The sequence below is a fragment of the Entamoeba histolytica genome, genomic scaffold (genome assembly GCF_000208925.1).
Source record: "Entamoeba histolytica HM-1:IMSS scf_1104750516417 genomic scaffold, whole genome shotgun sequence".
Lineage (NCBI taxonomy): Eukaryota > Evosea > Mastigamoebida > Endamoebidae > Entamoeba > Entamoeba histolytica.
This window is the reverse complement of record NW_001914863.1, coordinates 53,913-66,341: the sequence shown is the minus strand read 5'-3', so window position 1 is coordinate 66,341 and position 12,429 is coordinate 53,913. Positions and strand designations below refer to the sequence as shown.

The window sequence follows — 12,429 nt, the reverse complement described above, 5'->3', positions numbered from 1 at the left end:
ACAAAAAGAAAAAAGAGAATTTTGTTAAACTGTAATATTTAAATAAAATGGAACGACCTTGTAACACCCCTGTTTTTAATGAAGTTGACTCAACACCGATTCCTCCAGAAATACCAGAAGATGAAGAATATCATTTAAAATTATGTTTATGTCCATTATGTAAACATGGAATGGAAGTTTTTGGAGTTAAACGACCAGTTTCATGGATATTGATTTGTCGAGTAATATTATATTCATTAATGGAATTACATAAAGGAACAGTTTATTTTTCTTTAAAAGATGATATTCATGGATTTGTTGCAGACCATTGGCATATTTTTGGACAATTAGACCAATTTAAAACCAATCCAAATAGATGGAAAAAAGCATTTCTTGATGGACTTAGTCATTCACCATTTTTTCAAAGTGGAACATTAACATTAAAGAGACCTAATTTCTGGAAATTAAGAAGAAAGGATTGTCCATGGGTTAAACAGAAAAAAAGTAGTTTAATAGAAGAAAATGATGATCAAGGAATTAAAGAAGGTAAAGAAGAAATACAACAACAAAACTCATTTTTTCAAGCTATTGGAGATTCACCTATGCCTGAATTTAATGGAATTCCAACAAGAGATAATGCAAAAGAATTCCTAAAAACATCAGTTGAAAATACTAAGAGTCAATTAGATAAGTGTCAAATAATTTGTCAAAATCTTAGTAAAGACCCACAATTAAATCAAAATATGAAGATGATTAACGACCAATTAAATTGGATTCATAATTCTCTAAATGTTATTTCTGCTAATATTGAAACAACATTGTTTTAAAAGTATTTCAGATAATTATCACTTAAGAAAATTTAACATAGTTCATCTCTCTATCATCGATTCTTTTTTCATTAAATTTTATTTCATTGTTTTTTATTTTATAAGTTAATTAAAAATATATTATTAAAGAAGTATAATTAAAATGATTAGCATTGTGATAACAATCTTTATTGATACTCCTTTACTTCTTGTATTATGATTTGGTGTAACAACACAAATACCATCAGTATTACAACTATACCCAATAGCACAACTATCACAAACTGGTTCACACCCAGCAACCCAATGAATATTATTAACTCCTATTATTGTAGAATTTGTTCCTGAACATTGTGTTTTATTACAACTAAATGCATTTATATCACAATATTTTGCAGTAGAATATAATTCACGTTCTATTAAATAAGAAGAAGTAATAAGAAATGATTTAGTATTAATTGTTGTAAAATTTAAAACAATTCCATTAAAATATCCTGTACATTTATTTATTGGAATATATGTTCTTATACTTAATTGATTTGATGAATAATATGTTTTACTATTTAATTTACTACATAAATTAGAAATTGATGAATTAAATGTTGTTAAATTATTGTTTAAGAAATCATTTATAAGTACAATTGAAACATCATTTAATTTAATAGTATTATTTTTTTCAAATGTTAATGTAACATTAAATTCACTATACATTTCTCCAAATAAATGAGGAGTATCATAATATATTATTACAATTGTATTTTGATCAGTACTTATTACATTCCATCCATTTTTATTTTCATCAACAAATATTACATTTTCTGATGAATCAAAAGATAAAGCACTCCAGTCAAATTTAACACCACTATCAATAGTTGTATTAAGAATAATTGTATTAGGTGAATAAAAACATTGATTTGTAGTATGTTCTAAAGGAATAATTAATGAAGAAGAATATAAAGTATTTAATTGTAATGAATGAATATTAAATGGAATAACAACATTACTAATAAGAATAACATCAATGTATAAATCTTTTCCAATATAAGACTCAGGAATTTCATAATGTCCATCATTCATTTTATATAATGTATTATTTATTCTAAGATATTTAGAAATAATATTAGTATCAAAGATGTGTATTGCTATACTTTTATTTTTACTTTCATTAGTAAGTAATTGTGGAATGGTATTAAATCTACATGATTGTTGTTGTACAGAAACTTCAGTAATAAATGTAAATTCATCAACAATTTGTCCTGTAACTTGCTCAAACATATTTTCTTTTACTAAAACTGTTCTTTTAAAATAATCTATTATAAATGGATCATCTGTAGCATTGTTTATTTTAAAAAAACCAGAAATCATACATTGATATGATTTCATTGATGGTCCACTTAACCCTAAACATGAACCACATCTTCTTGTTGTAAATGTATATGTTTCTTCATCTTTTAATGACTCATGAATATAACATTCAGATTCAATAATTAATCCTTTAACAACATCTTTAGCATTTGGTATATTATCATAACATTCTGATTCAATTGAAATTCCAAATTCATCCATCTGATCAATTAATCCTATTTTAAAAGTACTCTGTTTGATTTAATTTTCTTTTTTTTTTTTTATTTTCTTTTAATTGTATTTAACAAACAACACATGGTGAAATAAATGTTCCAATACAACATACAATACAATAAAATAAAAGAATCATTTATTATTTCTTAGAATAATTCTTTTATAGTTCATATTAATTTTATTTTATATTATCTTTATAAAAACATTATTTATTATTAATTAATGATTTAATGAAAATAATTCATTATTCTTGACTGAAATTAATTCAACGACATTCTTTAAATTAAATGTAAGTTTATCATTACTTTTTTAACTTTTCATATTATAATAATATTTCATTAAAAAATGAGTGACTTTTTAATGAATAAAGATAAGGTACATTTAATTATATAAATAACAATTAAATAACAAAAAAGATTTAAAAGAAGAAAAAGTAAATTTATTAAAGTAATTTTTGATTAATAAAATGATAATTAATGAGAATATTCTTTTAAATGTTAAGATAATCAGGAAATAATGAATGTATAAAAACAAAATAATAAGAAATAAATAAAAAAAATAAAGAAGTAAAATAATAAAAAACTAAAAAAGTAAAAGAAGAAGAATGGTAGAAACTGAAGCAGGAAGTTTTATATTTTTTGCAGTTGTTGATGATAGATTAGGATTAAAAGAAGGAACACAAGATGAAAAGATATTATATTATATAGCACCAGAAATGGAATTTGAAACATTAGTAATTAGTATTGGTCATATGCAAACAGTTATTGGAATTTGTCAACAATTTAATTCAAAAACAAAATACTTTAGAACTAAATTAACAGTTACTTTCTTTGTATCACCTCAAGAACATATTTATTATATGTTGAGAGTTGGTAGAACAGATGCATTAGATGAATATTTACCATTTTTATCACATTTAAGTGATTCATATTCAATGTTATATAATAATGATTATTCAATTGAAATGAAACCATTAATGGCAAATCTTTTTACACCAGTTTTTCAAAATTATAGATTTAATGAATTATTATCATTTAATTATTCATTCTTTGAAAGAGCTGTATTAACACATAAATCTTATTTATATCTTTCTACTATTATAGAACGTTCAAAACAAGAATATCCAGAATTAGCTAGTTTTGTTATTGTTTATAATAATTCTATTCTTCACTCTGATTTATCTCGTAATGATACATTAACATTATATCTCTTTTTATCAAAACTTATTCAACCAACAGAATTAGTAATGGCATCTCAAGAATTAAATTGTTTAATTCCTGAAATAAAAAATGGTTGGGTATTAGAACCACAAAAATTAGCACCAATATTTTTAACATTAAACAATAAAAAAGTAAGAGTATTTATTAATATTTATATTAGAAAAGAAACTAAATCACAAATTTTATTTATTCCTATCTTTTATAAAACTATGACTGATTTCTTTGATAATAAAAAAGGATTTAATTGTGAAACTCTCTATGTTAATGCTTTAAAGAAAATTATTTCTCTTATAAATGATTCTAACGTTGTTATTACAAAAGAAAATTTACCTCTTCATCTCCATTTGTCTTTTTCAACAAATTGTCTTAAAACAAATTTGTTAATAAAAACAAAAAATCAAGGAGAATTTCTTTTTATTTTATTTATTCGTAGATTTGTTGAACTTCTTAAAAATAATGGTTGTAAATTATCTGAAATATGGATTAACTCTCAAACATTCCAATGGGTTGCTTCAAAATTTGGATGTTCAAGAGAATTATTTTTATTTTCAAGAAACATACTTGAAGGTTCTTCATTAAAAAAATTAACAGAAGAAATGGATTTGTTAACTTCTCCAATTTTTATTTAATCGTCTTTTTCATTTAATTATAATTTAATAGTAAAAGAAATTATAAAAATAATATTTTGATTTTTGATCTTTAAAATTCATATCTAATTTTTATTTTAATTATGAGTGTTAGTGAAACAGAATCAGAACTTCAATCTCATTCAACTACACCAGATGAATTAAATAAAGAAATTGATGAGGAAAATGAACATCAATCTTTTTTAGATAAAAATGAAATAGAACTTCCTTTATTTAATGATGAGTTAAAAGAAGAAATAACTGATTATTTCCATCCAAAATGTATTCAATGTGATAATATTTATTCTGGAGATAATATATATTTTAAACAAACAACTACAGTTAGTGAAATACCTTCATTTAAACCATCTTTAAGATATAATAAATCTCGTGGTAGTTATCATTAACATTTATTTTAATCAATGAATTATTCATTGGATAACCATTGATAATATAATTCAGTATTTAATAATTGACTTCCTCCAAGAATTACTTCTGTTGAACTTTTCATCTTTAATAATGTTTTGTGAAGTTCAATCTCTTCAAATGGTGTAAATCCACCATTAATCCAAATTATCATTTTATTTGAATTAAAATCTTCATTTATTGTTCCAAGAATAAGTTCAAATGATTTATTGAATATCATTTTCTTTTCTGCTATAATACGAGTTATTAATGGATGAAATTCATTATCATTAAATAAAGGATTTGATTGAAATAATGGAAATATTTGATGAGTTATTCCACATTTCATATTTATTCTTTTTGATAGGATATTACTATTATTATCATCTATCTTTTGTTTATATAATGTCATCATTAATGAAAGGTTTTGATTCATTTCTCGTGGAGTTTTTTGATTAATATGGAAATATTGTTGACATTTAAATTCCTCTAAACTATATTTTTTATTAAATTCATCTTTAGCGTCAGTTATTATTGGAATTATTTTACTAATTTGTTCTTGGGTTGATACTCTTTTACTGAAATTATTTATATTAAATAATTCTTTTGTAGTAGTTTCTTTACTGGGATTTAATATCATTTCTTCTATTGCTTGACGTATTACTTGACTTGGTGGACATGCTTGTAATTTTTGAAGATAATTATTAATAAATTCTTCTGGAAGAGTGTCATAATTTGAATTAATAAAAGGGTCTGCAAAATCAAATTGAAAAACCTTATTTTCATGTTGTGGAAAATTAACGAAAGAATCATTAATTCCATACACTTCATTAAATAAAGAATATATTGATTTTGAGATATAAAGTGGTGTATATCCATCAATACTTCTATCTAATAATAATAAAATACATGGTTCACCTTCTTTTTTATTAAATTTCTTTTTTAAGTCTATTGCAAGTGTTCTTGTTTGACAACAAGAAGTTTGAGTAATTCTAATAGAATTAAATAATAAACAACAATTAAATAAAAATACACAAACATTATTGGATTTATGTCATGAGCTTGAATGAATGATGTTAAAGAATCAATATCATTTGAAGCTGAAATAAATGAACGAGGAGTAACATATTTCCAATTGATATCAACACATTCAATATTATTAATAACATTATAACTATCAGCAATATTTAACTCCATAATTATATTCTCATTTAATACTCCAGTTTGAGTAAAAATAATAGACTCTTTCCAATACATTTTATCATGTAAATGTTTCTTTAATAACTGAATATTATTATCATTAAATGTTAATATAAATATACCAATTCTATCTAATTGTGGTTGTTTATTGATTATTATATTTGAAAGAATTCTAAAACGTAATACTCCATATGAATTTAATTCATCTACTGATACAAATGATTTTAATATTCTTTCAGTTGTAGTATCTAAAATGACATCTTTTATATTACATCCTTTTCTTTCATCAAACACACAACAAAGTTCTTGAATAAGTTGTCTAAGTTGTTCAATACAATTCATAACAAAAAATAAATACTTTTTTTAGTTTTAGTTTTTTTTTTCTTAAAAAACTAAAAAGAAAAAAAAAACTAAAAAGAAAAAAAAAACTAAAAAGAAAAAAAAACTAAAAAGAAAAAAAAAAACTAAAAAGAAAAAATAACAAAATGCAATCAGTTGAAATAATAAAGAAAAGTTGTTTTAATTTACATCAACTTAAAGAAATTATTCAATACTTTTATAATAAAACAGATTATGAAGTATTCTCAATGATTAATAAACGATGTGGACAAGTATTATTATTATTTGAAGAAAATCCAATTCCATATACAGAAGATATGAAAGTAATATTTCCTAATATTTGTATACAACATCTTTATCATTATGAAGAAGAACATGTTTTTGGAATGAAAAAATATATTTATCATTGTGAAGTAAGTTATTCTTATTATCATGAAGTTCATGGAAACAGAATTGAGTTTAAAAAAGTTGTATTTAATGGATTGGATAGAATTCGTTATGGTGGTCAAATACCTGAAGGAATAACTGATATTGGATATAAAGCATTTAATGGAAGTAATATTCAAGTAGTTATTATGCCTGACACTGTTACATCAATTAATAATAATGCATTTGAAAATTGTAATAGTCTTAAAACTGTTTATTTTTCAAAAAATTTATTATCAATTGGTGCTGAAGCTTTTCTTGATTGTGTTTCTTTAAAAGAAATTAATCAACCTACTGCATTACAATTTATAGGTTATCATTGTTTTAGTGGTTGTATTAGTTTGAAAGAATTACCAAAAGAAATTAAAAGAAGTAATTAACTATTATTTATTTTCAATAACAAACTGTTTCCATTGTTGTGGAGGAAGTTTTAAACAATACTCATAAAATCTATTATGATCTTCTTCTTTTAATCCAAACTCTTTACATAAGTAATTAAAATAAATCTTACGACACTCTAATAATTCCTTTTGTTGTTCTTGTTGTTTACTACTTAAATTTTCTCTTTCAATATCTAATTGATGTAGTACTTGAATAGTAATTTGATTATTTTTTTGTAACTCATTTAATTGGGTTTGCAATTCATTTACTTTATTTTCACATTGTTGATTTAATTCCATTGTTTTCGTGATTTATCTTTCTTTTTAAGTTTTGCTTTTAATAAAAACTCTCATTTCAAATCTTTTAAGATTTTGAAAAAAAAAATAATTACAAAATATTAAATAATAAAAATAGTTATGAAAGTGTTGATTCAATTCATTGATTCTTCGTTTTGTTGTAATACTAAAGTAATTTATTAATCTTATAACCCAGTGTCACATCAACAACAATAAAAAAAAAGGAATGAAATGAAAAAAAGAAGGAAAATATTAGTTTATTATTTGAAGTAAAAAAAGCTCCAAAAAAATCATTTAAAAAAAAAAAATGAAAAAAAAGGAAATAAAAATAATTCATAAAAAATATATAAATTAGTTAATTAAGTATTAATAGAATTTTCATCTATTCTTCCTAGCTCAGGGGAGACTAATCCCATCCCTGAGCTTATTAAAAAAGAGTAATCTCTTTGTTGAACCTATCATTTAGGTTTGTCTTGCAAAATGAGGAAAGCACTTCTTTCTTTTATTTCTTCTTATTAAAGTTTTTCAAACTTCTTCTGCTTATTTCTTCTTTTTAAGCCTTTGTTTGTTTTCTGCCTTAATTTTAAGGAATTTCATTTTTCTTATTTTATGAATGGGAGAAGGAATCATTTTATTACTACTATATTACTTTGACTAATCTTCTTTTTAGTCTTACTTTGACTAATCTTCTTTTAGTCATACCCACACTTCAGTAGATTCTTATATTACATCCATGTAATATTCTACTGTATTCTCTTGCTGCACCCTTTGCAGCATTCCCTAATACATTCCTAATTCAAAAGCACCATCATAACCAGATAATAACTGGGAGAGTCGAAGAATGAATTTGTACTAGGGTTTATGTGTGGTGTTTCAGACGTGCCACCTTCGATCTCCAAAAATCCATAAAAAAAAAAAAGAAAAATCTTAATTGTTAAATCATATAATCAAAAATGAATATAGACGATACTTCACATGAAAAAGATGGTATTGTCGAATGGACCGAAGAAGAAATTCAAACGTTAAACCATAATTTAAAAAGTTTTCCAGAAGGAGATTATTCTGAATTTAAAAGATTAACGTTATTATTAACAAAATTACCTAGAAAACGATTACGAGATGTATCTGCTCGACTAGAATATTATAAACAATTACAAACTAATCCAACATTAACATGGAAAGATTTCTATTGTGAACATAAATTAAATAAACAAAAAAGAATGGAATCATATTCACCTCGTTCTTCTTCAAGTGAAAATGATGACTGTCAATTAAAAAGAAAAAGAGGTAGAAGTCGCTCTAAGTCTAAAGAAAAACAAAGTAGAGATTCAAGAGAGAACTCTTCTTTAGGTACTGTTGGAGACAGTCCTCATGCTTCTCCTCTCCAGAATAAAGACTTATCATTTACTCCTCAAGTTAGTCCAGAAGGAACAATTAAATCTGAACTAACTCAACAATCACTAACTCGTTCAAAGTCTGGAATAAATGTTCCTCGTACTAAACAGTCTTTACCAATTAAAATGAGTGAATATATTCAAGAAAATAAACGAACAAATGATATTAATGACTACAAAACTAAAAAAATTTCTGTACTAATCCCTCAATCCCCTCAATTACCTTTAAACACATCTTTACTCCAACTTCATTTTACCTCTGTTCCTTCAAACTGTCTTGACTCTCTTCGTTCATTACTATTAAAAAATGAAAGAGTTATTGACCAATTATTTCAATATGAACTACAAACTTCTCAAATAGACTTTGCTTCTGTTCGAGAATTTTCTTCTACTACTAAGGCTATATTAGATATTACTGAACAAATGGCTCATCCACTTGCTCTACCAATTGTGTTCAATACTCCAATATCTCTGAGAGAAATTCAATCTCATTTGAATGAATTAGGGATGAAATATTAAATTGTTATTTAATTTTGTTATTCATTTTTCTTTTAAAAAAAATTAATAATAATTTTTTAATAATAAATTTACTATTAATAAAAAGTATTTAAAAAAAAACTTTTTTTTTGTTATCACTATGAGTTGTATACAAGAGTTTATCAAAAAGAACATTGAAGGTCAAAATGGAACAGTTACTTATATGGATATAATTCTTAAATTTGAAAATACAACAGCAAAACAAGCACAAAAGTTTGTTTTAATTTATTTTAATTAAAAAAAAACAAAATACAAAATAATAATATTTTAATAATATTTTAATAATACTTTTTTGATAAAAGAAACAATCAACATAATAGTGAATTAAAACAATACCAAAAACAACATAAAATTGAAAGTTGGGAAGTTGGAATTGAAGAAAATGAAAAAGAATGGCATATTACAAATAATGGAGAATGTTATATGCTTTATAATAATGATTTTAAAGAAGAATTAAACCAATCAATGACAAATTATTTTAAATCAGGAAAGTCAGAAGCTGTTATAGCACCGAAGGTTATAACAACAACACATACATTTAAATCAGATTTATTAAATAAAGAAAAACCAAAAGAAGTAGAAAAGAAAATAGTTAATTCAATTATTAAAGTATCAGAAATTCCTGAAACTAAAAAACCACAACAACCTGATACATTAAAAAAAGAAAATGATATAATAACAAGTGGTAAATCTCAAAAAAAACTTACTGCTTTCTTTAATGTATCAAAAAAGTCTGAAACAAATTCTCAAATTAATTCAACTACCTCATCAAAGAAATCTAAAGTCAGTTTAGATAATTTCTTTAAAGTTAAAGCAAAACCTATTGAACAAAAAACAAAGAAAAGAACATTAAAACCAATTAGTTCAGATGATGAAGAAAGTAATTAATAATTTACAAATAAATTTATTACATTCTTTTATTCTCTTTTTTTTTTTATTTAATTTAATTTATTAGAAGAATCAATAACATTTATTCGAAGATGGCACGTCAGAGACACCACATGAAACCCTAAAATATTCACACGCTTCGAATCTCCCAGTTATCGTCTGGTCATGATGTGCCTTTGGTGAGATAATATCTGTTCAAAACTAACTGTTTATAATTATTAATATGTTATTATGTAATATTATTATTCATAAGGATTATTGTTTATTAAGAATTATTATTAACTAAGAATTATTATTAACTAAGGAGGTATTATTTATTAAGAATTATCATTTATTAAAGAAGACGCATATATAATTGATACTGTTGCACAAAAATTAAACATAAGGATATTATCAAGGAATAGGGTTTCTTTAAGGGGTGTCGAAGGTAAAAGGAGATGAGCTATAACAGTAAGTTATGGATATACTCTCCTTAAAACAACAATATAAAGAATGAGAAATATTATATTACTCATTAAAATCAAAATAAAAGTCAGGCAGCAACTTAATTGAGGAACCATTTAAGTCGAGCATGCTTGCAAAAACTTTATTTCAATAGAAATAAAGCGTGTTGAAGAAACTGATTCGCTCACTTCTCAACATGATGAAAAACCTAAAAAATAAGGTTAATCATAATTGATTTCTTTTTTTTTATTAGAAGAATCAATAACATTTTTAATTAATAAATAACTCTTTGAAATGGAAAAAAGAATTTTATTGTTATGAAATTTTTTGGTTGGGTTTAAGTTCAATTCAAATAGAAGAAAAAAGAATGAAAGAAATTAAATTAGCAGATTAAATTTTTTTATAAGAAAATGTAAAAAAAGAACTAAAAAAGAGAGGAATTTACGATGTCTGAAAGTGAAGGTTTGAAATAATTTTTCTTATTAGTATATTCAAATAAGTTAATTCATAGAATTTAAACAACAAACTATGACAGACAAAATTGCAAAAGAAGAAAATGAAAATGCCCGTGAGTTACGTGATGTTGCCATGGTTGGAAAACAAATAGCGCAAATGGAAAATGCTGACATAAAAAAACAAAATGAACAAATAGATAGAGCAGGTCAAGATGCTGATGCAATGGCCACTGATGTTAGTAATACAAATGCACAATTACAAGAAGCACGTGCTTATAGTTGTGCTAGTAGAAAATGGTTAATTATTGGTATAGTCGTAGGTATTTTAGTAGTAGTCGTAATTATTGCCATAATAGCTATTATTCTTGGTGTTCTTTTAAGTTAAATGAGCAATGTTTTTTTTTTGTTTTTTATATTTAATATTTTTATTATAAAATATAATAAAATAAACTAAAATAAATAATATACTAATAAATGATTAATTGATTAAGATGATTGGAGTACATGCTAGTAATTACCATTGTGATGATGTTACTGGTACTATTATGTTAAAATTCGTTAAAGAATTCAAGGATTGTAAATTAATTAGAACATTAGATATGGATATTTTAAATAAATGTACTTTGGTTTTTGATATTGGTGGAGTTTATAACCATAAACTCAAACGATATGACCATCACCAACGTGGATTTAAAGAAACTTTTTCATCAGCACATAATATTTTATTATGTGGTTGTGGATTATTATTTAAACATTATGGAAATGAAATTGTAAAAAATATTATTGAAGAATATAAACATGAAATTATCACAGAAGATGTAGCAGAGAAATTAAAGGTTCTTGTTTATAATTATTTTGTTATGCCAATTGACGCTAATGATAATGGTATTGATGTTTCTTATGGAGAATTATTATATAAAGATAACACTACTCTCTCTGCTCGTGTAGCTCATTTAAATGAAATAAAACAACCATTTGAAAAAGCACAAGAATTAGTTCAACCAGAATTTATTGAAGCAGTATTAACTTGTTACCAAATTGTATCACAACATTTACCTTCTCTTCAACAATGTTTTGAAACACGTTATTCTGTTCATCCATCAGGAAAAATCTTGGTAAATACACAAGCGGTTCCATGGAAAGAATCATTAAATTTATTAGAAATAATTGAAGAATCTAAAACTGGAAAGAAATGTGAAGTTTTATATGTTTTACAACCTGACCTTGGAAGAGGAACTCAATGGAAATGTACTGCTGTTTCTAAACCATTTAGTTATGGTTGTCTTAAAAATTTCCCAGAACAATGGAGGGGATTAAGAAATAAAGAATTAGAAGATGTATGTGGAATAAAAGGAAGTATATTTTGTCATTCTTCTGGATTTTTAGCATGTAATGAAACATATGAAGGAATGTTACAAATGGCAATTACTTCATTAGAATCAAATTAATTTTGAT

The 12,429-nt window shown here is 24.0% G+C and overlaps 10 protein-coding genes across 10 annotated transcripts, besides 2 other annotated features; 8 read left to right on the top strand and 2 right to left on the bottom strand.

The window, feature by feature from the left end:
- Positions 1 to 47: 47 nt before the first annotated feature.
- EHI_012140 (uncharacterized protein) lies at positions 48 to 806 on the top strand (the record flags this gene model as incomplete). The annotated part of the gene is made up of 1 exon (XM_651102.1): positions 48 to 806. One exon carries the CDS (start codon positions 48 to 50, stop codon positions 804 to 806), a length of 759 nt encoding a protein of 252 aa, XP_656194.1.
- Positions 807 to 929: 123 nt separating this feature from the next.
- EHI_012130 (uncharacterized protein) lies at positions 930 to 2,351 on the bottom strand (the record flags this gene model as incomplete). Its single annotated transcript, XM_651103.1, has 1 exon — positions 930 to 2,351. One exon carries the CDS (start codon positions 2,349 to 2,351, stop codon positions 930 to 932), a length of 1,422 nt encoding a protein of 473 aa, XP_656195.1.
- Positions 2,352 to 2,967: 616 nt separating this feature from the next.
- Positions 2,968 to 4,212, top strand: EHI_012120 (uncharacterized protein; the record flags this gene model as incomplete). The annotated part of the gene is made up of 1 exon (XM_651104.1): positions 2,968 to 4,212. One exon carries the CDS (start codon positions 2,968 to 2,970, stop codon positions 4,210 to 4,212), a length of 1,245 nt encoding a protein of 414 aa, XP_656196.1.
- Positions 4,213 to 4,313: 101 nt separating this feature from the next.
- EHI_012110 (uncharacterized protein) lies at positions 4,314 to 4,616 on the top strand (the record flags this gene model as incomplete). The annotated part of the gene is made up of 1 exon (XM_651105.1): positions 4,314 to 4,616. One exon carries the CDS (start codon positions 4,314 to 4,316, stop codon positions 4,614 to 4,616), a length of 303 nt encoding a protein of 100 aa, XP_656197.1.
- A 20-nt stretch (positions 4,617 to 4,636) lies between these two features.
- On the bottom strand, positions 4,637 to 6,156 carry EHI_012100 (Sec1 family domain containing protein; the record flags this gene model as incomplete). The annotated part of the gene is made up of 2 exons (XM_651106.2): positions 4,637 to 5,606; positions 5,654 to 6,156. The coding sequence occupies 2 exons, from the start codon at positions 6,154 to 6,156 to the stop codon at positions 4,637 to 4,639; spliced, it is 1,473 nt and encodes a 490-aa protein (XP_656198.2).
- A 143-nt stretch (positions 6,157 to 6,299) lies between these two features.
- EHI_012090 (uncharacterized protein) lies at positions 6,300 to 6,959 on the top strand (the record flags this gene model as incomplete). The annotated part of the gene is made up of 1 exon (XM_651107.1): positions 6,300 to 6,959. The coding sequence occupies one exon, from the start codon at positions 6,300 to 6,302 to the stop codon at positions 6,957 to 6,959; it is 660 nt and encodes a 219-aa protein (XP_656199.1).
- Positions 6,960 to 7,600: 641 nt separating this feature from the next.
- Positions 7,601 to 8,148: a repeat region.
- A 61-nt stretch (positions 8,149 to 8,209) lies between these two features.
- Positions 8,210 to 9,169, top strand: EHI_012080 (uncharacterized protein; the record flags this gene model as incomplete). Its single annotated transcript, XM_651109.1, has 1 exon — positions 8,210 to 9,169. One exon carries the CDS (start codon positions 8,210 to 8,212, stop codon positions 9,167 to 9,169), a length of 960 nt encoding a protein of 319 aa, XP_656201.1.
- A 118-nt stretch (positions 9,170 to 9,287) lies between these two features.
- EHI_012070 (uncharacterized protein) lies at positions 9,288 to 10,075 on the top strand (the record flags this gene model as incomplete). The annotated part of the gene is made up of 2 exons (XM_651110.1): positions 9,288 to 9,400; positions 9,508 to 10,075. 2 exons carry the CDS (start codon positions 9,288 to 9,290, stop codon positions 10,073 to 10,075), a joined length of 681 nt encoding a protein of 226 aa, XP_656202.1.
- Positions 10,076 to 10,159: 84 nt separating this feature from the next.
- Positions 10,160 to 10,767: a repeat region.
- Positions 10,768 to 11,047: 280 nt separating this feature from the next.
- On the top strand, positions 11,048 to 11,359 carry EHI_012060 (uncharacterized protein; the record flags this gene model as incomplete). The annotated part of the gene is made up of 1 exon (XM_651111.1): positions 11,048 to 11,359. The coding sequence occupies one exon, from the start codon at positions 11,048 to 11,050 to the stop codon at positions 11,357 to 11,359; it is 312 nt and encodes a 103-aa protein (XP_656203.1).
- Positions 11,360 to 11,465: 106 nt separating this feature from the next.
- EHI_012050 (melanocyte prolifeating gene 1, putative) lies at positions 11,466 to 12,422 on the top strand (the record flags this gene model as incomplete). The annotated part of the gene is made up of 1 exon (XM_651112.1): positions 11,466 to 12,422. One exon carries the CDS (start codon positions 11,466 to 11,468, stop codon positions 12,420 to 12,422), a length of 957 nt encoding a protein of 318 aa, XP_656204.1.
- Between the last annotated feature and the right edge of the window lie 7 nt (positions 12,423 to 12,429).